Source organism: Falco cherrug, chromosome 12, assembly GCF_023634085.1.
Source record: "Falco cherrug isolate bFalChe1 chromosome 12, bFalChe1.pri, whole genome shotgun sequence".
Classification (NCBI taxonomy): Eukaryota; Metazoa; Chordata; class Aves; order Falconiformes; family Falconidae; genus Falco; species Falco cherrug.
Genome location: NC_073708.1, coordinates 21,973,496 through 21,995,552, shown reverse-complemented (window position 1 = coordinate 21,995,552; position 22,057 = coordinate 21,973,496). Strand labels below are relative to the sequence as shown.

The 22,057-nt window shown below is 34.3% G+C and overlaps 1 protein-coding gene across 3 annotated transcripts in view; it reads right to left on the bottom strand.

Moving 5' to 3' along the window:
• The window catches only part of ZZZ3 (zinc finger ZZ-type containing 3), a 64,056-nt gene that overhangs the window by 7,979 nt on the left and 34,020 nt on the right, over positions 1-22,057 (bottom strand). For 2 of the 3 annotated variants that reach the window (XM_055724738.1, XM_055724739.1), the window contains exons 4-10: positions 8,373-8,511; positions 6,791-6,938; positions 6,590-6,708; positions 6,208-6,279; positions 5,920-6,021; positions 4,491-4,586; positions 9-161 (exon numbers count right to left, since the gene is read on the bottom strand). In XM_055724738.1, the coding sequence (XP_055580713.1) occupies positions 9-161; positions 4,491-4,586; positions 5,920-6,021; positions 6,208-6,279; positions 6,590-6,708; positions 6,791-6,938; positions 8,373-8,511 (829 nt within the window). The remainder of the gene's footprint in view (positions 1-8; positions 162-4,490; positions 4,587-5,919; positions 6,022-6,207; positions 6,280-6,589; positions 6,709-6,790; positions 6,939-8,372; positions 8,512-22,057) is intronic. The other variant, XM_055724740.1, reaches the window with a different exon arrangement.

The window sequence follows — 22,057 nt, the reverse complement described above, 5'->3', positions numbered from 1 at the left end:
AGACGTACCGATACTTCCTCTTCTGCTGCAGTATCCATATGGCTGTGAAAACTGGATCTGTCATCATCTTCATCCATATAAACTGGAGGTTCATGAGATGTCATAAAAGTTGAAGGTTTGAAAAGATGTTTATTTAAAGGATGCTGCCGTCTACTTGATGACTACAGTGAAAAAATGATATATTTTAAAAAACATTCCTTGGCTATTATTTAAGTAATCCCCATCGATAAAAACTTGCCAGAAATTTGCTCTTTTGCACTAAACAGTCTATCATCTTTCCAATTATTTTTACTTAAACCTCTACACCAAAGCCTCATACAGGTGGAGTTTTTCTTCCCTGTAACAAGTGAAATCAGATGAACAGTGCAACGCTTCTTTGGTAAGAATGCAGTAAGAAAGAGCCCTTACCATAAAACCCCTACCATCTAAATAGATTAAATCGACAACAATAGAAAAACAGAAAATAAAGGTCTTCTGATTTTGAAGACTGAGAACCAAAGTGCAAAGAGATTTAAAGATTTCCAAGCGTCATGAATGGTATGAGCATGAGACTAAACAAAGAAGTAGTTTTGCACAGGTCCAAGAGCCAAGAGACCAGTCCATACTTGACATGTATTATCAACTTCTTATATTAATTTGTGCCTTAGAAAATCTAATCTAGGCTAATTGTCCAGATTTCTTTCCTAGTCCAGGGAGAGAAAAGGCAATTCATCCCACCACAAAAGAGGTTTCTAAGACTTAGAAAGAATTGTCCTCTGAGGGTTCTTTTTCATTGTCACTGACTGGAAAAGGAACCTAAAAAACGTTAGATGAGATAAATTACTCCATTAGTATGTATCTAAAACCTTTCAACTTTAATGCTGTCTGAAGGTGTAGAATGCATGGCAGTGTTAAAATAGATTACTTAAAGGCACTCAGCTTCTATTACTTATTCCCCATGGAAGGATGTTAAATATCAAAAAAGAAGAATTTAGGGTTAATGAAACTGACTCAACTTTTTACCTAGCTACTTTCCAGACCAGCATTTTGACATCCTAAATGTCAAATCTTATATTCCTCAATTTAAAGAAAACAGTGTGAATCAAAACCCAGAAGTATGAAAAGTGTTTTTTTAATAATCATAAAAGAAGATTGTCTTACACTGTGTCTAGCTTCTGTCATGCAGATAAAGCATAAGGAATATTTACAACAGTTAATACTTTCTCTTTTTCTGCAAGACTTTTTATCCCAAAGGCTCCTATATCAGTTACAAACTCGTAATAATATAATACAACCACTTATCTCTAAAGAGGGATTCAACCTCTAAAGAGGGATCTAGCATTATTTTACAGTTGTGCATAGCTTAAATAGTAAAGGCAAAGATCACACAGATCCTCTCTGATGGAATGTATCTACGCAGATAGAAATATAACAAGGAATTGAGATTAGCTCCATTCACTCTTAAGGGAAGAGATGAAGACTGTAGGAACGATTGGAAGCTGGTACCTCAGATCTGCAGAACTACAGTGCACAAAATAAAAATGAACATTTTGTTCTAACACTAATGTATTATTCATTGTGTTGAATTTCTTCACCTTCTGTCTTATGATCACTGACTTCCCGTGTTTTGCTGCTGTTCTGGTTTCCTTTAAGATTTCACCCCCGGCAAAATACCTCTATTTACAAGATTAGATGGTATCTCATCTTGAGCTGACACAGTCATTTAAATTTTCTCTTAATAGAAACAGATAGAAAACAGATCTGCATTCAATGATAGATCTGGGAACCAAGAAAAGAAAACTGTCTATGCTTGAATAGTAGCACTATTACACATACAGTTATGACCTAGGAATTTAACTGAGAATTTGAATTCACTTTTTAACATGATACTACTTCTGGTGAGGAATGAACTAAAATACTACATAAAAGAAGACAGTTTGAAAAAAAAATCATTTTTCCTGTGGGAAATATATTTTCTGGCTTAAGCTTAAAAGCACATGCAGAAATGATATTATATAAGCATTACATTGAAAACGATAAGCCATAATTGAAGAACTGAATACTAGAGTCCTAAATCTTTGATTCAGTTTTATTTTCACCACTAGTAGATAACTGTTATACAGGACAACAAATTAATGCATCCTGTTCAATTTCCTGTATCACTTATCAGATGAGACACTATGTCATACAAGGAAATATACACAGTAACTTCCACAAGATGTTCAAGAACTGAGTAGGCTTTTCACCTCCCCAGTAACCATTTAAAATAAGCATCCCGGGCCATCCCCATGGAGAAATTCAAGTACCTTCTTGAGAAGCATTCCTTTTGACAGTTATCTACATTAAACATGTCTGTGGTTTTTATTCTCTCATAGATACTTGCTTTAAGTATCAGCATCTGAATTCCATACTTCTATTACTGGCAATAAAGCAGATATCGCTGTTTACACCATATGTGCATACTCAATATCGAAATAAGGACAGCATAAGCATGACCCAGGCTTCCAACACCCCTTGCATTTCCTTTCTGCCACATTATGATATCTCCACTGGAGACCTGGGAATAACTACAGCCTGGTACAGTGCTGTCAATCTGTGCTCTAAGTAGACAGCTATATCTTAGCAGACTGAGAGCTCTATTCCCCACATACACTGTGTGATTTTTTATCTGCTGTATTTCTTATGTAGGATACAAATAGAAAATGGAGACACTGCCTTAATACAAACCAGGGCATAATGACTTTACTCCTATGACCTGGTAATAAGGATATGAATCATACTGTGAAAAAAAGACATTAGTAGTAGATTTGTTCTACATACAAGCTCAAGAAAAATCGGCAGGATAGTAGCACTAGTGCTGTAGTGTAAGAATACGAAAAATTTTATTAAAAAATGTTTCACTCTTGGTTATACACAAAGAAGTGGGGTTAAAGAACTTATGGATTGCTGTTCAAATTAGTGAAAAATGGTTACAATGTCATGTACTGATTAAGTATTCCCACTGTTTATCAAATGCAGTGATCTGCTGCCTGGCAGCATTGCTTACATTCTGTAATAACAGTCTTTCCAAATAGAACTAGGAGGAAAGAAGAAAAGATATGTGACTAAGGCCATTTAAAATGGTAAGGTGACATAAAGAACTCAAGAGATTATAATTTTCAGAACTAAAATTTCAACCCCTTTTGAAATGAGCGCCACAGTATAGCAAATTGTACAAGTAATTTAGAGTTCTGACAGATGAATCTCACAACAGTATTTAACATTTCAATGTTTCCAGGTGTTTTTTTGGTTCTTCTGTCAGAAAGTGCTTTTCCAATAGAAAATGCAGCAGAGTCATGTCTGCACCTTCCCTGCCTCTCTTTATAGAGCAGAACAGTAGAGTAAAAATCCTGGTAAAAGTAAAATGGTATTACCATGGTGGATGGCAAACTGGAATGCCTGTGACATGAGCACTTATTGTTTGCAGTAACTTCAGAGAATACTAGGAGACAACTGGGGGTGTGTAACAATTTAAATCATTAGAGATGAGCTGTGGTGGATCTTTCTATCAGGCCCCTCTGGCAGCAACTTTTGTTCTCAACCTTTCAAGGGACTAAAATCTGCAAATCTGCCTTCTTGCACAATCAGTGTAAGGCTTACTCTACTCTTAATCAGCAAACATCACGGACACCTGGATGCAAAAAAGCAATGTTACTCTACAAAATGCCATTGTAACAGGTTTTAAAGAACTTTTGTACACACAATGCTAATAAAAAAAAAAACCCAAACACAACAAACAAAACGCCCGCAAAACCTGAGACTGCCCTCTTCAAATGTCTAGGGTCCTCATTAGTACCCAAGAGTACCACATTATTTAAATCAAAATACATCACCGGTCTGCACAGAAATCTAGTCTTTTCTTTTGCAAATTAAAAAGAATCTTCAGGACCATATTATTTTCTCATCCATTCCAAGATCTGGAAAAGCATTGCATTTTAATGGTCATTTATATGACCATTCTATTTTTATGGTCATATATGTTATACATAATTTTCTAAATTTTTGTTAATTAGAAGATGACTGTACAGTGTGAATTATAGGGCTCCTTACCCTCTTCCAACAGTGTTCTCATTATCCTCTTCTAGACCAATTAGAGTAAACTTAACAAATGAGGAAAAAGTACCCCAAGATCAATCATTCAGCCCTGTTAGTTCAGCCTGAAAACTGACTGCTACATTCTGACACTACATTCCGCTACATTTCTGACACTTCACATCCCTGAGATTATCTGACAGAGATGTAATTAACAGATGTTGATGTGAAACTAGAATAACACCCAACTCACTCTACAGTGCTAATAGCAAAAGAAAGACTACTTAATTACTTAATAAAAGAAATGCATGCAAGGTGGAACTAGTTAGTAAGAAAGCACTAATTCAGACCTGAATCTGTTGAGAATATTAATGATTTAAACTCAGTTTGCATGTAAATACAAACAGAAGTATGGATTTTCTGCTGTAATATTCTCTCACCTTTTTGGAATATAAATATAAGTTTGGAGTTCTTCCTGGAACTGGAATACCAGCTTTAGTCAGTTTAATAAAATATTTTTGCACTCTACTGGCAACCTAGAAAAAACAACATGCAACAATTAAATGTCAAATGAAATGTAACAGGCCTTCACTTCGAAGTTTTGCCAGCATTGCTACATTGGTTCAGAACATAAGAACAGGAAATCCTAATTTTCGACTTTGCAACAATTACTATAACCATTATTTATCTTGCAGTGGTGCATTTTGGTATTTCCAGACACTTTGAAGGCTTTCAGAACTACCGCTGGAAGTACAACAGAAATCTAGCAAAAATTGTGATAGAAAAGAAAGAATTTTAGTTTGATACCTGCTGAAGCTAAACTTACTCTTAAGTTTATTCTTATTTCTTATTATTTATATATTTCTATATTTTTCTTATTCTTAAGAATGACAGATAAATTATGTATAGTTAGCATACAAAAAGTACTTCTACATTTTAATTTTTCAGGTATGGAGAAATATATCCATAAGTATAGATATGATCAGAGATGAGGTAAATCTTGTGTACTTGCTATATTCAATAATACTGAAGTATACTTTTACCTGAAAACACACAGCTTAAATAGGAGAAATTAAAATACTGTCAAAACAGAACATCAGCATTTTTTAATCCACAAAAGGGAGAAATAATGTCATTTTAGGGGGAAAATGCCAACAATTCAGATGCAGAAATACTCAATGTCTCCACATCTGTGTCCTTTTGTGGATCTTGGCTTCAGTACAGAATTAAATCTGTGAATATTCACATCTGCCCATTCTGCAGTACTGAGGTGCACAAAATTCAGCACTCCAATGTAACTCAATCTGAGAACGGTTGGTATCATTATACTTACTATACAGAATTAAATGCATGCTCGGTCTGGCAGGTTTGTCATGGGCTTTGGGGCATATTTAAAATTCTGTATTTGAGATGAAGAATTAGAGTTTCATTGTTATTAGTGAAATGCAGGCCCTGCTGTTACATTTTTAAGAAAATTATTTATAGCTATTAAAAAAAAAAAAAAAGACATCCTCAAATAAATCTGTGAATCTGTATCAACTGCTAGGATGCAGTGACTGACATCACTACTACCACAGAGCAAGTATTCAAAAACAATGCCCCAGCAGTCAAATTTTTTTTCTAGAAAAATAAATTTTATTGGTTTAATTATGAACATTATAAAAAATAAACCATATTTTTTTATTCCCTCAGTTAATGAATTGTCGGAGTTTTGACAGAAAAAACACCTCAAATTAGAAATAAATGACTTAAGTGTTGAAGAGAAATCCGGATGTCATCTCTTAGCAGTGCTTCCTAAAAAGCTTAAAAAAATAAAATCAAAAAAAGTCAAGGAGAGTGCTCACATCTCTAAAGTGTTTTGCTTCTTACCTGCTTAGCTGTTCTGTTTCCCAGTTCATCAGCTATCTTCTGCCACCGTCGGGACTCTACTTCCTCTGGTGGATACTTCAAAAGCAATTGCTCAAGTTTTTTCTAAATCAACAGGGGAGAAAAAACCAAAAAACATCTTTCCTAGCAGAGGTATGAGTTGTCAAAAGATGAGTATCTACATACATGTGACACTGAACTTCTAAGTGCTTTAAACATTATTACACAATTTGCTTTTATTCTCAAGTACATTACCACAGCTCCAAAATGGAAGAATTTCCTAATACCTACCTGTTCCTCTACAGTCCACAGCTGGTTAAAAGTTTCGGGTTTGGTCTCATCACAAAGTCGTCCTCTTATCATCTGCTCAAATATAGTATATAAAATGGAATACATGTTTAGAAACTAAGTACAGCTAGGATAACTTGATTTTAACCCTTTTCCTACCTAAATAAATCAAAACCAAACAGACTAAATGCATGAAAATTTGAACTAGAATTTGCCTAAACCAAAAAAAAAGTTCTCCGATTTGAGCACATGAATGACATCATTATCAACATTAACATCAGAAGTAACAGTTAAGATTATCCACATACCCATGTTAAAAAAGAAAAAAAAAAACAAACCCAAAAATTAAGATTTTATAAAATTTTATCCTTCTTTTTGTAACTACCTGTGGACGACTGTTTGTAGAACCTTCTGGACCATCACTTAAAGGCAAGACAGAGTATGAAACAGACTCTCCATCCTTCTTGGGATCCAAAGGACTTTTTGGTCTTGCAGGTATGCCTACTGTAAACAGCACAAAAAAGGAATTATTAAACCTCCACACTGGTCATTTCTTTCTTGTAACGTATGCTCTCTTTCCTTTTACCTTTGTCAAAAATCAGCTTCACTCTCCTACTGTTACGTTTTCGGTTTTTGAATTCTCTCTCAAAGTTTCCAAGGCTAGTGGTGTATTGGTCCCAGGCAATCTCAGGGAGTTGAACAACTCTCTGAGGATATGGAAGACCCATATCGACCTGAAAAAACAAGAACGAAAAGTGAAAAGCAGTATTTAACACAATTGCTGTATATCCAAACAAAAAACTATGAATGCCAAAAACTTAAGAAAACCTGATACTGCTTTTTAGATAACAGCAGAATTCAAAATCAGAATGTTTAAAGTACCATGCAGCACAGTCTTTTTAAGGAGAAGATATCTTTCAAGAATAATACACAACAGTGAATATAAAATATGCAGCGGCACGGTCAATGTTGGCTTATTGAGCATAAAACTTTATAGCATGTATTTCACAGCTGAAATCAGGTGTTTCTAACTTCAATATCCTGTTACTGTCTATCTGTCTTTCATCTTGTTTAAGCATACTGTCTGCCCAAGATCTGTACCTTTCTTAACATGGGAAACTATAAGATTTGGAGTTTTATCATCTGATAAACTTAAACTTCTCCCACCAAAGAAATCAATGTGTATTTTACACTGATGTTGCTATCTTCTGCCTGGAACACAGCTGTTGCAAAGCTCACCACTTTATTTAAAGCTCAACCTTAAGAGTATCATTCCTTTGATCTGGAGACAAAAATGCACCAGATACTTTCAACTATCATTAGTATTTCCCCATAAAATTACTATCAAGTGCAACACTATTATATCACGCATGCTATTAACTAATCTCAAAATTTAATGGAAAAACATCTACTGAAATCAATGGGCTTACATCAGACCTCTCCTTAAACCTAGGTCTCTACAGACCTAGGAAAAGAGCACCATGAAATACCTACTTCATTCTTCACTGAAAGAGAAGGTGTTGCTACAAGGCTAAAAGGTCTATCGTGTTTGTCACTGGTAGAAATCAGCAAGAAAGTGTTCAAGCTTTAAACATTTTTTTCAGTTTTGTGTTTTGGTTGTTGTTTTTTTTTAAGTTTGAAAAGAAAATGTTTCCTTATCAAAATTAATTCTCCTCCATCAGAAATATTCTATTACGTTGACAAGAACTCAAGGTATATTTCTAGTGTTTGGTTTCAGGCTATGAACCACATTTCCTGCTCTTTTAAAAAGCACCCTACCAAATTCACTCATAGCACAGCATTTAAATTCTCTAATGAGAAAAGTTAGTAATTCTTGATCTAATGCCTTACTATGCATTACTTCCAGTCACCTGTAGATTTCAGGTTGTCTTAAAATACCTGCATTACAATTAAAAATTTAAAGATTACATTTCTATATACAAAAAAAAAAAAAAAAGGAAAGAAAACATATCTAATATAATCATTGAAGACCTACATCTTACAGATTTAATAAGAAAAGAAAGGGCCATTTCTGCTCAGCAGGTAAAGGATTTTAAACTCACGATGTTTACACAAGTATATACAGAATTCTCTGATTTTTACAGAGGAATTACTAGCTATTAAAAAAAAATATCCGAGTAAGACTTAAGAAAAGCCCATTGAAATACCTTCTTCTGGAGTCTTTCCACAAATCCAATAGGATCTTTCAGTGCTTCTCTCTGGTGTCTGCCTAAACTTTCAAGGTCTTGAACTGCTTGAGTACGTTGAGCCTCGAGTACAGCAATCGTCTGTAACAGTCTCTGATAACTACAGAGACAAAGGAAAACAACTCACTAAATTTGTCTTTAAAAGTGACACCCCCCAACTAAATACTGGCCATGATTATCCACTAGTATCTACACGATGTCATACTTTATCTGAAACAGTTCATAGACATTTTAACTGAATTACATAAAAAAACTGTATCACATCTATTTTAAGTAGTAGATGAATTTATATAAACCCATTAAATTAAACACCCTACTGACTTCCTTTAAATGTAAGTGCTATACTAGCTAAAACAATATGGTATCAGGGACAACCTATTCATATGCTCAACAGCTAGGACCAATAAGCTTTGCTTATGAAGTTAAAAAAACACAAAGAAAATTGCCTCATTTCTCTTCCACTTCAAAACCAGCTTCCTTCTACCCCAACACAAACGACTACCACAGAATTTTACCAGTTCACTCATCCACCCACAGGATGGACAAGAATGGCTTAGAAACTGTATCTGAGCTTTTCATAAAAGCCTCACCATAGAGCAGAATATGAGAGTCATTTATGAAATTAACAATTAGCCAAGGAATAAGTAATTTGCAAAATAAATACATACAAAACAGATTCCTCTAAGAATACAGAAGTTGAATGAAAAAGTCAGCATTCCCTCAGATGTGCTGTCCCAGATTCACACAGAATTTTTATTGTCTATTTAACAGATACATTTGAGAGTCACTGGTGTTGACTATCATACTTGTACCCAATAATGTATGCTTCCCAAACTGTTTTCCATAAAGCTAACTCAGAGTCAGGAAATCATACAATATTGTAACACAGCCTTTAAAAAAATGGGTAACTATATTTAATAGCTTTTATTAGCTTTAATGTTAAGTTGTCCAATTCAGTTTCTGAATCACATAGTGACCCATGTCTCCTGTTGTTGCAAATTATCATGTATCAACTCTTTTCATGAAAATGTTTTCTGGCATTTAATATTACAACTGTATTTCAGTTCAGCACAAAATGCAACCTAACCTATTAAAATCGGGTAAGATCTATTTGCTACTATAGTATTTCAGTAAATTTTCTTTCTATTCCCTTATTGCTAAAAAAAAGACAAGCCTAACATGATGAATTCCACATTTAGTACATAAAAGATCCAGAGGTTACTGAGCTAATGCAAGTTTTTCAATTGCCTTCACTGGTAATTGGGTAAGACTTTAAGTGGAGAGAAGTAAACAGCCTCAAGGCAAAATAAAGGCTTTGTACCATCAAATATTTTAAGTTTCTACCTAGATATTAAACTGCTGCCTCCCCATGAAAAAGGGTAATTTTCTTTCCACTCAAATGTAATATTTGAAAACATAAAATATAGCCATACATTCTGAAGTTTGAAACTAAAATACTGAGCTTGTTCAAAAACAGTAGGATACAATTCTGTTACGAATTTATTATTATTTAAATTTGCCTGCACACATTGAGGCTTATATGCAACTAAAATACTTGTTAAATAGGCCATTAATATTGCAACAGTCGTGGAATATTTTCCCTACTGGAAAAAGGGTCCAACTTCCTCTAAACAAAATAACTTCTCATAAACCAAGATAATTAATGGGTTTAGTTTTCAACAGGTGAAAAATGAACTTCAGAAATAACTTACAAAAGTAGTTAATGGCACATCAAAATTGGCCTGAGACAATTCCACAGTCCAGATTGTTACAGGCTTAGAGCAATCGTCATAAGTGGAACTGAGATCTTTACTCAAGTTCTTTACAAATAGCATCCGATTTTTGCCTAGCTTTGTGCTGGGCAACCTCTGTCCGTGCTCGGGTGGACTGACAGCACTTCTTATGCAGAAGCCTGCCTTGCACACTCCAGAGAAATGAAACACAGGCAGGCTGCAAACGTGTTCGATGTAGATGTAACAGCACAGAAGAGCTTAATGATATCTGGGGGAGATGACTTAACCCGGACAGCAGAAAGCCTTTTTCTAACAGCAGGTGCCAAAACTTCCATACAATACTCTGGAGCTAAATCTAGTCACAACAACAGAAGCTCAGTAGTGTGCATAAAACTTTGCATCTAAGACGCTGTTAACTAAATACCCGCCTTTCTTTTTATGAGCCATTTTACCTCATTTATTTGAATTATATTTGTGGCAGCTTTTCCAAATAAAATTCAAAGAAATTAGTAATTTAACTTAAAACATTTACACACATAGAACAAAAAAGCAACAAATGCTGGCGATTTAGATGAAATGCTAATTTAATGATGATTCACATGTGTAAAGTGAGGGAAAAAATCACCTTAATGAGGTGGTCTTAATTAAGTCTGAACGAAAAGAAAAGAAATTATATTTGGGGAGAAATAACAAACAAGAAAAGATATTGAACTCCAATTACTTCACTCATTAAAACATTCATGTGACCTCACTGAAGTGATCATGGACTTGAAGATAAATGGTTCAGAAACGATACCTCTGGTCTTCATGGGAATACATAAAATATTACAAGAATGTCGGGATCATTTGAAAACATTTCATGTGATGTTGATCTGTAGCTACACAGCACTAAAGTGAAATAATTCAAGAGAGAAAAAGGGTTTTTTTGAGAAAACTGTTCAGACAAAAAGATTTCCCAGCACTTTTTTGTACCTCCACTACAAAAACGTATTAACTTGGAGCTATTTAATGTCCATATTCAATTTTTATGAACTAATACATTCTGAAACCTAGAAATAAAGACTGCAATTTCATCAAGTGAATATCAGAAATATTGCAGTGCATGAAAGCGTGTATTTTGGAAGTCTTTCATTGCCAAGAAAAAACTGAGAATACTAATCCTGAAATACAGTTTGCATAGTCCATAATCAAGTACTTCCGATTTGCTGCAGTACTGCATTCTCTCCGAGCCACTGCACATCCTTTTGAATTCCAACATGACTTTTTAACCGACTGTATTATATTAAGTCTGCATATATTCTTTCAAGTTTTGAACCATTGCTGTTTTCACAGGTTTGTACAAGCTTTTAGTTCTCTGGCTCTGCATGACTGTAATAAAGCCAAGTATTTCTCTGAAAAAGCAGTAAGCCAAATAACAACATGCATTGAGCACTTTCTCAAAGTCTCACCCTGTTCTGGCTTCTTAAGTTTCAAACAGCAACATAAATACTTCTGCCACATTAAGCATAAGACACTATGTCCATAACTTCCAAGACTATTTAAAAAAAAGTGTCTAGCAATTTTACTGTCAATCTTTCAAGGTTCTTCATAAATAAGCACAACGATTATGATTCAAACTACCTCCTGCAGTTGCACTCACATTCTCCAAAACTGAAACAGCCTAATGAAGGTAAAGAGAAAGTAACTGGAACTCTGCTCGCTAGTCTGCTCCAAAACTGGCTTTGTTCTTCAATGAGGCAATCAAAGAGCAACCATCTCTAAATTATCCAGCTACAGTTACATGGTTTTCTCTGAAAGATCTGTGAGGAATTACCAAGGAAAATAATCTCACATCCTCTGCCAAAACAAAACAAACTCATACAACTAAAAGTACATAATTTCAGTAAACACACAGTCAGTCATATCCCCTACACTGAAGTTACACTTTTCTCAGTTCTAATAACTAAATCGTTAGCACATACAAAACCCAAAGCAGTCGTCTTTGCCGGAAAACTTTCATTCTACAGAATGTAATTCTATGTTTCCACAATCCCAGTATCAAAACACTCCCACAATTTCTTAAATCATGTTAACTGCCAGGAATCTTCCATATGAACACTTGAATAATTCAGTATAGTACAGAAACAGTCTCAGTATCTCTATGCTGAAAAACATTGATTAACATGGGTGTTTGAGGGATCAGTATTTAAGAAAGGAAAGCCACTTCTTAAAGATTGATACTGATCAGCAGGGATTCCTGCTGATTCAGTTGTTCTGCTGCAGTGATAACTACTCCACTCTTTTGAATTGCTCTGTAAAATAATTATCATATAGCAGAGCCATATTTCTGGAAGTCCTGCCACAAGCAATTAGTTATTGCACTATTCATCCCCATTAACCTTGTTGTAACAATGATTAGGGAAACAGCAGCCTCCTCTCTTGTCTGTGATTAAGCTTGAAAATAGCATAGCTGTACCTTGATGACCCATTTCCATTTTGACCCAGTTTCCTGAGATCTACTTTAAAGATGCTTTTTTACCCCCTTTCTTTCCATCTTGTGATAACACTGTTTATCTTTCCAGATCTAAGCATCCAGAGTTACAATGCAGATTTTATTTTCTTTGCATCAGGAACAACAATGAGCTTTAGAGATAGATATAGATATATATAGATATATAGATATATATATATATGGAGTCAATCTGCCTTAAGAATAGCATGTTTCTTAAGTTTACTCTTATTTTTACACTAAATGATTCAACACTACCCTGTACAAGAGGCCACATCATTCAGCATTTTTAAATAAATTCATTTCAGTATCACAATAACAGTCATTAAAGTCATAGAGGCTAGTCCCTCCGTGGTTTCTGAAAGTTTCTTCTCCCTTCAAGAGAAGAACATACTGTAAACTTTAAACCTTCAGTGAATGACTGATGTGAGAACCTGATACTATAAAATGAAGGTTGTAACTTTTAGGTAGCTAATTCAGATTAGTGGATGGAATAAAATGAAGAAGTGAAGCTTTTCAGTTAAATTGCAGTAAATAAATGTGAAGCAAGTTTTGTCCTGTTGAACAATGTAAGGAGCAGACATAAAAGTGGCTGTTGGCAAGATTCACCAAACACCACAAAAATGCCAAGCCTCCTCTAGAAACAATCCCCCTACAAAGTCTGAATGCTCAAACATTTAAGAACACGAGAAAATTTTCTGCCAGTGGTCTTATCCATGAAGAAGAATAGTTTTCATCTTAAGTGTCTATCCAAAGTAAACTTACACACAAACTTGAAATTAGCAATAAGTATCTCAAAACTCTACCATGCAATATTTGTTGGACTTTCTTATCTAATATTCCCACATAATTAAAATGTATTTTCTCACCTGTGAAGCTACAGATTTGGAAATGAGCAGTATTACTTCCACTTTTCCCTCAAATTAAAACAGATGGAAAGATGTCCTTGCCACTCTAAAGTTCAGTCCTTATTTCATCTCTTTCAACCTTACACAATCACTTCTGAAGTAATGATATAATGAACATTCTCACATTTACTTATAAGCTCATGCAACTCTGACCACCTCAGATTTTTACATAGCATTCAGACAAACTTATAAACATAGCTAAATGTTCATTACTTGCTTCTAGCCACATATGGATATAAAACACTTGTATTGTTATCAAAATGGTAATTCTTTCCCCTTATTAAAACATTTATCATTTTAGATCACTAATGCCACTCTATTCAGTGTGGTACTTTTAAGTTAACAATATATAAAAGTTTTATAAAGCTAGCAGGTGACGAAGGTGACACTTATTAACAATGCAAGACTGTAGCAATACATTTTTTGTAATTTATATAATAAAATCAGCATACAGAGTTCCTTGCAATTTGTTATCTGTATGCTCAGAGAAATTATTTGAAATAAAAGAAGTTACTTTGTCAACTGTACTTGCCCTACAACTTAGTACCTTGCAAAGATCTGTATTTTGATGCCTAATTAAAAAGAAGTGCCTTATCCTCTCAGCTGATAAAATGCTGTGCCACTGGTGGTCATCACTTTCAACTCCCAAAACTAACTGCACTTCTACAGTTCTACAGTTCACAATATGATAAAAAGTATAACAACATCAGTTTTGGGGATTAGAAGGTAAAAACATGGGTACCATAATTTAAAATTTATATTAGAAATCCTGATTATTTCTTGTGCCGGTAGGATCTGGTTTAAGTGAAGGAGTATATACTTCCCATAATAAAACTTGGCTAAAATATATGTAGAAAACATATCTACTTTAAAACAAATCTGGTTTTCATATTTCCAAGAGCTGTGACACAAAATCGGTACCTATCAGTAATCAGGAAGATTTGAGCAAATCTTTCTTTTATTGCCATCTACTGGCACTCTAGCAAAGTACAGATTAAAACCAGCCAGCTCTCCCATACTCGAGCCATTTATCACTCTGGACTTTGGTCTACTAACAGCGATTCAGAAAAATTCCCTTATTAAATGCTAAGCTAAGAAAGTACTGCATATTAAACATGTTATATTTGCAGACTACAAATTACTGTAGGAAAACAAGAACCATTAATTGCACTCAGAATTTCCAATTTAACCCAAGGGTGTTGTAGGAAGAGATTGGCTTCCTAGAGAATTCTTTAAGTCAGATCAAACACAATCGTCTCATTTCAAACAAGTGAATGCTTTGTTTTGTTTAGGTTTTTTGTTTATCTGTTTGTTTCATTTCAGAAATACCAGATAATGCTCCCAGCTTTTAAGCTAGGTCTGAAACGTTTGCCACTTGCATGATATAGTAATTTTGACGCTGCTGAGTTTCTTGCAAATTAATCTGGTCTAAATCTGAGATTCAAAAAAAATCTGCTGCTGCACTGGGGCATAGTGCTGGGATTCAATGTTACATTTATAGAACACACAAGACAGCAATGAGGAAGCAGAAGAGACTAATGAAGACTGGCCCTTCTTTGATGTCCCTTCAAAAACAGAAAGAGTTTAAGGGCATAATCAATAAGAGCACGTATCAACTCCTGTCAGGACTTATGAAAGCACCTTTGCCTGAAGAAAGCAGCATATGGTAGGGTTTTACTTATCTAATGCTTAGGTACTATAACCAAGGTAATCTACTTATAGCCAATTCTGCAACTCATGATGAAACTGTTTTCCAATCTAGCTTAACCTTTTTACATGTACTGTCATTTACTGTACTTTCTCTATCCATATTTAATATTTGTACTTCAGACCTTTTAAAAGACTTCCAAGATAAGTAAATAATTAAACTCCATCCCCATTTTATACATGACACAACTAAAGCATACATTAAGTGGTTTCTCCAAGTCTACCGTGCTAGTAACAGAACAAAAATCGCTATTTCTGAATGCCAGCCGCAGGCTATAATACACACCTATTTAAAAAGAAACAGAACTAAGCCAAAAGCTTATTCATTTTTTTTAAAGGGTATTTTAAAAATAGTAACAAACTCTAAACCAAAACAGAAAGCCCTGTTTACTGTGGTCTTTAACCTGGATGCAAAAGAGCCATTTTCCACCCTAATTTCAACTTCCTTCTAACTTTCACAGCTCCAGATTCTGCATTTCAAGCATCTGAACAGTATTTTATTGGTTATGATCTTGTGATGTCCCTTTCTTTCTTAAATCCTCAACTCTGCCCCAGAAACAGAATGCCCAGTCATATATTTCTATAGGCTTCATTCTTGTCAAGAGCTGTCCACCACACTTGGCAGGATTTAACATTAGCACAAAAGACCCTTTATCAAATATCCGCATTTCCAGCAAGTTTTCATAATTTTCAGCACCAATTACGTCTCTGTGTCCCTAAATAAACACATAACTTGTTTCAGTCTTGTCAACATGAAAGGTTAAAACATCATACATCAGTCCTCCCACAGTTAACACATTCTAATATAGCCTTTTGATCTTCCTTTAACAGCAGTTTCTAAAGTATTTGCCTGCAGGACAGTGACATTTAGTAGGGAAGAAGATAGAAGTCCCTGTCACTCCTCTATTTTCAAGGCTTGGAGTGACATGAGGAAATGGCAGTAAAATTTGTGTTCTTCATAAGGGGCACAAAGGCAGACTGACAGCACATCCCTAACTCCTCCTCCCTTCTTATCATCTCTAATGAGAATGGTCCCAATTCATTTACTGCGAGAAAATACCACAGAAATCCAGTACTGCCACTTAGATATTCTTCTCTAAAAAGATGTCCCAGAAAGTAATCATTCAGAAGGGGCTTTCTTCCAAAGATAAAATAGGAGCAATTACTACCATATTACTATGAAACTGACCCCACTGTACAGAAATCCTCTGAACAAAAAAAAATTTGAGAAAGTTGACAACACTGATGACTGAACTCCTTCAACTCACTCTACGTTAGCTCATACAGGTAGGCATTCACGAAAACCCAAGGAAGAACCACTCTGATTTTTCTTGCCATAGGAACAAATTAACATATTTCCTCAAGTATTCTGTTACAGTAATATCTGAAGACTATAATCTGATTAGAAGAACATGATAAGCGATCATCAGAAGCTGAATGTTTTAACAGTAATACAAAGATTTACTCAATCTTTTTTGGCTAATGAAGGGGGAAAAAAGTTAGAAATATGGAAGAAAATCAGTAAAATGTGTATTTTTATTAGTACTCAATAAACCAGGGACAAACACAGTTGGACCTTGACTTAGGACGCATAAAACTTTCAAAGGCTGTTATACAAAACAACAGCATATCTTTGCCTTGAACTAAAGATGTGCAAAACGAAAACCTAAAAGTTAGCTGGCTATTCCTACCAAGAACAAAATGTAAAGGAAAAAGTAGGATCTTTCCTCCTCTCAAAATAGCACGTGAATACTTTCTAGTACCAAAGAAACACCTATCCTGATTAGAACTCAACTGCTGAGGCTAAACCAAGCATTAATATATACTGCTCATACAATTCCTTTCTTAAAGATTCTGCCAGTCAGTTTTGTAGTTCACGATGAAGATGTTATCAAAACTTCATGTATGACCAGAACAAATACTTACTTACGACTAGTAACTGAGTTATTTCAAGCTAGGTTACTTAAACTTGATAAGTAAAGATACCCGCAGTCTCACAGCATACGCCAGTCACTGTGTTCTTGTTTTCTTGGTGGCATCATTATGCTTACTAACATATTAGTGAAATAATTGTACACCCCTACCAAGTAGACAACTTTGGTAATATAATTTATTCCTGTCCCACCTGTTTACATTGGTATAACTGGTATAACCACACTTTACCACATCTGCTTTTGTTAAGTGTCCCTTGTGTAAATAGCCAAAAACCACAGCCTTACTCTCCACTCAGCTGTGCTGGGTAAATACATTGCTACCCCAACTTTTCCTTTCTCTTTTTTTAAATCAGGACCATGAACTTCCTACAACATTTGGGGTTTTTTTCAACTGATAATTCCTACACCTCAAAACCATTTTTACTGTTCACTAATACTTAATTTTCCAGTTTAGATGACTTTACTAATCAGGATACTTAGAAATGGTAAGCGTTTCCAAATGACCAGGTGGGAAAGTAAGTTTCCATCCTTTTCTGCATTAAAATAGTAAGTTTGCATTTAATATTTTTTAAATTGTGCATTCCCTTCCCCATGATTTTTGATCCATGTTAATCAAAGAAGTTGGGAAGACGAGTTTCTACATGTTATATAAAAATTGGCAGTTTGGAAAGGGGAAGACACCGTAACTACTGTCTCCAAGAGAAAGGCAAGCAGAATTCAGCTGTTAACTCTCCAAATTTTCCAGTCAATCCATCAGCACACACATCCACATGTACTACCAAGCCAGCCAGCAGGGAAGCAGCTCTGACCTGGCGAGCTCACGTGCTCCCTTCCAGTACAAGATGCTGCAATAGAGGACTCTTGGAGGTGAGAGCAGAGCCAGAAATGAAAAGCAGGTATTAGGCAAATCACAAGAGAATTCAAGGAGCAAAGGACACAAATCCAAAAGAAATCAAGCTCTGCTTTCCACAGGATGCATTATTTAAATGAGGATTGCACTGTGTTTGATAGTGCTGTAGAGTAGGATTTTGCTATGGTTGACAGCAAGATAACCATGTTCAGAGGAAGAAAAATGAATCTGACAAATGACTTGACATTTAATGGCTCCTAGAGTAAGCCTACTACTAGAGAGAGAAAAACAGATGCAGCACATGCCCAAGGCATTATTCTCTTGCAAATTAAAAACTCTAGTGTTTATTAAATGGCTTATGTAATTATAAAAAACGATTCTATGAGTACAAAAATACTCTTAACTAAACCTTAATCTTCAGTCTTGCAATAATCCTGTGTCACTTTTATGTATTTATAGATAGAAATGGCCTTATAAAACATGACAACATAATAATGCTGGCAGTAAAAATTTCTTGAAATACTTAATATTTTAAGTTGGTGTAGAATATAACAAGGTTTTCACTAATAAATGCGATTGTATGCCCATTACACTATCACAACAAGTTTTAATAACAAAATTATCTGCAATACCAAACTGCAGTCCAACAGAAATTCGTATTAGAAGTTTTTAATTGATTTCCATTATATTTCTATTTTGCAGATGAACTTGTCACAGCATTCAACTTCTACCTGAAATGAGAATTTTTTTTTACTTAAAGCCGATTTAATTTTTTGTTACTAACAACACAGAACAGTCTACTAGACAGTAGAAACCTCTCTCTGAAAAGGGTACCAATTTTCCATATGTTTAAGTATTACATTAATGGTAATTTAAGAAAAATATCACTGTGTGCCACATTACTCATATGAAACAAAGGATGAATCAAAACACATTGTAATATAATATTTATGCCATATATGTATTTTTACATGATTAACTTACATTATGCTTCAACACTAAAGATTTATACTTCATCAATCCTTCTATGCTGATGATATATTCTATAAAGTACTTGGAGGTTATATGTTTACAAAATAGATGCCATCTCATAACATTCTTGACTCCAGTATGGATTAAAACTGCTACAACAAAAAGTAGCTTATTTACTTGATTTATACCAGTTCCCCTTTGTTCCTTAAGATTGAACACTGTAAGAACCAGTCTCCTCAGACTAAAACCATGTGTCTCATAGGAAAATGAGACAAAGACAAAGGTGTCCTTAAAAATAATATAGGAGGATAATTTATTCTGTAGTATTAACTACTCATAGCTACATGACGTCACTACAAAGGGATTTTAGATTATCTAACTTATCTGTATATTAAAATAAATCCATACTGTGTGATAAATTTGACCTTAATTCTGAGACATATATGAGATTTTATCTTTAAATATATTAATGAAAAGTACTTTAATTTTTAATACTAATTGTCATCCACTTAGGGAAAAAACATGGTGCAGGTAAAATCAGAAGTTCACCTTAGCAAAAAAGACTGCTACAGGATTACATTGCAATTACACTTTAAAAAGACGCTGTTTAAGGCAGGTCTCAAATAATTGTATGACAAGGTGCACCAGACTCTATTCTAACAAGTGCAGTAAGATTAATTTTATAGAGAACTGTTTTAGCCTGATTCATTAGGCAGAAACATTTGTGACTAAATAAAATATAAAACCTGTACCACAGGAAATGCCACAGATGTTTATTTTCTTTCTCAGGTTCATATAATATTAAAAGTGCATCCAAAGACATTAACATTACTACTATGAATTGTCAATTATATATTATATATTAAATTGTCAATTATATATTAAATTTGATTGTATGGTTCTCTGACTTCCTAAGGCCTCTGCAACAATACAAGTCATTGCATGTAAGAATTTCCAAGACTGGGTTTTCAGAGATGTATTACAATATTTCATTTTAATCTGTCTTCAGTTTAAATCTCCGTACAACTTTATGAAGTAATAAATGAAACAAAAGATATATGAAAGTATCTATTTACTGGACAAGGGCAAGGTCCTAACTCTTGCAACAGAATATGCCTGTAGGCAAGGGCCCAAGCATAATTTTTATATTTCAGTGGGCTTACTACAGGCCTAAGTGGTTCCCATATACCCAACCACAGTTTACAGGATCCTAGAAATAAACTGTGTAATGCATAATATGCACATGAGAACTCAATTCCTCAATTACATTTTCACCTAGAACTCTGAGCTAAATGTTAAAACAAAAACTTTCCCTCATGCAATCCAATACCTGCCAAACACTGCAATTCTCCAGAGTAAGTAGAGAAGAAGAAGAAAAAAAGGGCCCTAAATGAAACACTGGGCAATGGGTAAAACGTACTGAGAATAAAATATTACACAAGAAAGAAAATTAAAGTAAGCTACTGCACTGTAAGAAAGAATTAAACCATAAAAAGATACAGCAAAGAGATAAAAGAAACTCCTGAAGAAAGACATGGAAAACACTAAGTACAGCATATAAAACTAAGCAGTGTAAAAAATTTAAACCAACAAGTTAGTTTTGATGAAAATATCTCAAGAGAAAATGCAAAGGTTTCTGTGCTAGAACATACAAGCAACTTTCTCAAATATGCAGCAAACCATATTTTTGTGAGAGGAATCATAATACACAAAATTTCAAATTGTGTGCATAATAACAGAAAAATTAACATTAACAATACTTTAAGTTAAACGACCCCCTAGATCACACTGTTATATCTATGTGAATGTCTACGTTGCAATAAAATTTCTGTTAACAGATCTCCAATCTGTCTTTGTAGGAGTGATCCATTTTCTTAGAGGTTGTGGAACATTCATCATTTCAGCCTTCTCTCTGAATACCATAATTCGCTTTCTGTGCTGATTATTTTTCCAATTATATCATCCATCTTTCTCAGGAATATTAATATAAGAATGTTGTTTAAACATGACAACATTCAAAAAGCAACAAAATTCATACAAAAATGCCACAATATACATGTAATTGTTTTTCTTATAGCAAGTCTTATCAACAGCTGCTGAAGGTTTCAGTATGTTCATATTTTATCAATGTTGTAATGACTTCATGAAGTTTGAAAAATCAGCTGTATGAATGTGTATGTGGTCAAGCTATGCAATGTAACAATAACATAACTTTACAGACATACCAAATTGCTTCTACAACACAGAGGAATATAGCCTTTTTCTCCCCTCTGCGGTACATCCAAAGAATGATACTAATGCCTTCTTGGAGAGATCTGCCTCCTCAACCTAGCCAAGATGCTAAGGTCTCTCTGAATTTGCTTTTAAAAGAGAACAGAAATAGAAACCAGGGAAAAAAATCATCCATAACTAAAAGTTTAATCACAAACTGACAAAGGACAGAAAAACAAGGCTGTGTACCATTCGGAGATCTGATAAGCAGAAGACTGTCATACTTTACTTAGTCAGAAAAATCGTAGGCAAAGTTAATAGCCTTTATCTCACAGCGGGAACCCTGGAATTCTTTGCATCTGACTAATCAGGGAACACATTTGTGCTAAAAACTTTTTTTTTTTTTTTTTTTAAGTTTAACATTTTAGAAAATAAGCACCAAATGAGATTAAACAAGGGTATAATTAATTCAAGAACTGTAACACGTGAACTATCCTCTAATGAACTTTGGTCTTTTTAAAATTTGAAAAAAGACGTAGTGCACTGTATTTAACTCCTGAACTATGGAGTTCTGGATAAAGGACAACTGCACTCAAATATCAAAATATAAACTTAAGTTCTTTAGAAGGACCCTATTACCATGTGGAATCATTAGAATACTACATGTATTTTCTTGCAAATATAAACAACAAGAAAAAAAGATTGTCCCTAATTTTCCAATTATATCAACAACTTTAAAGGGAAAAAAAAACCCAACCAGCTAACACTACCTTCAATAGCATGCTTCCCTTCTGAAAAATAGGTATTATTTTTTTCTTATCTAGAAGAAAATTCTAGTTTTGA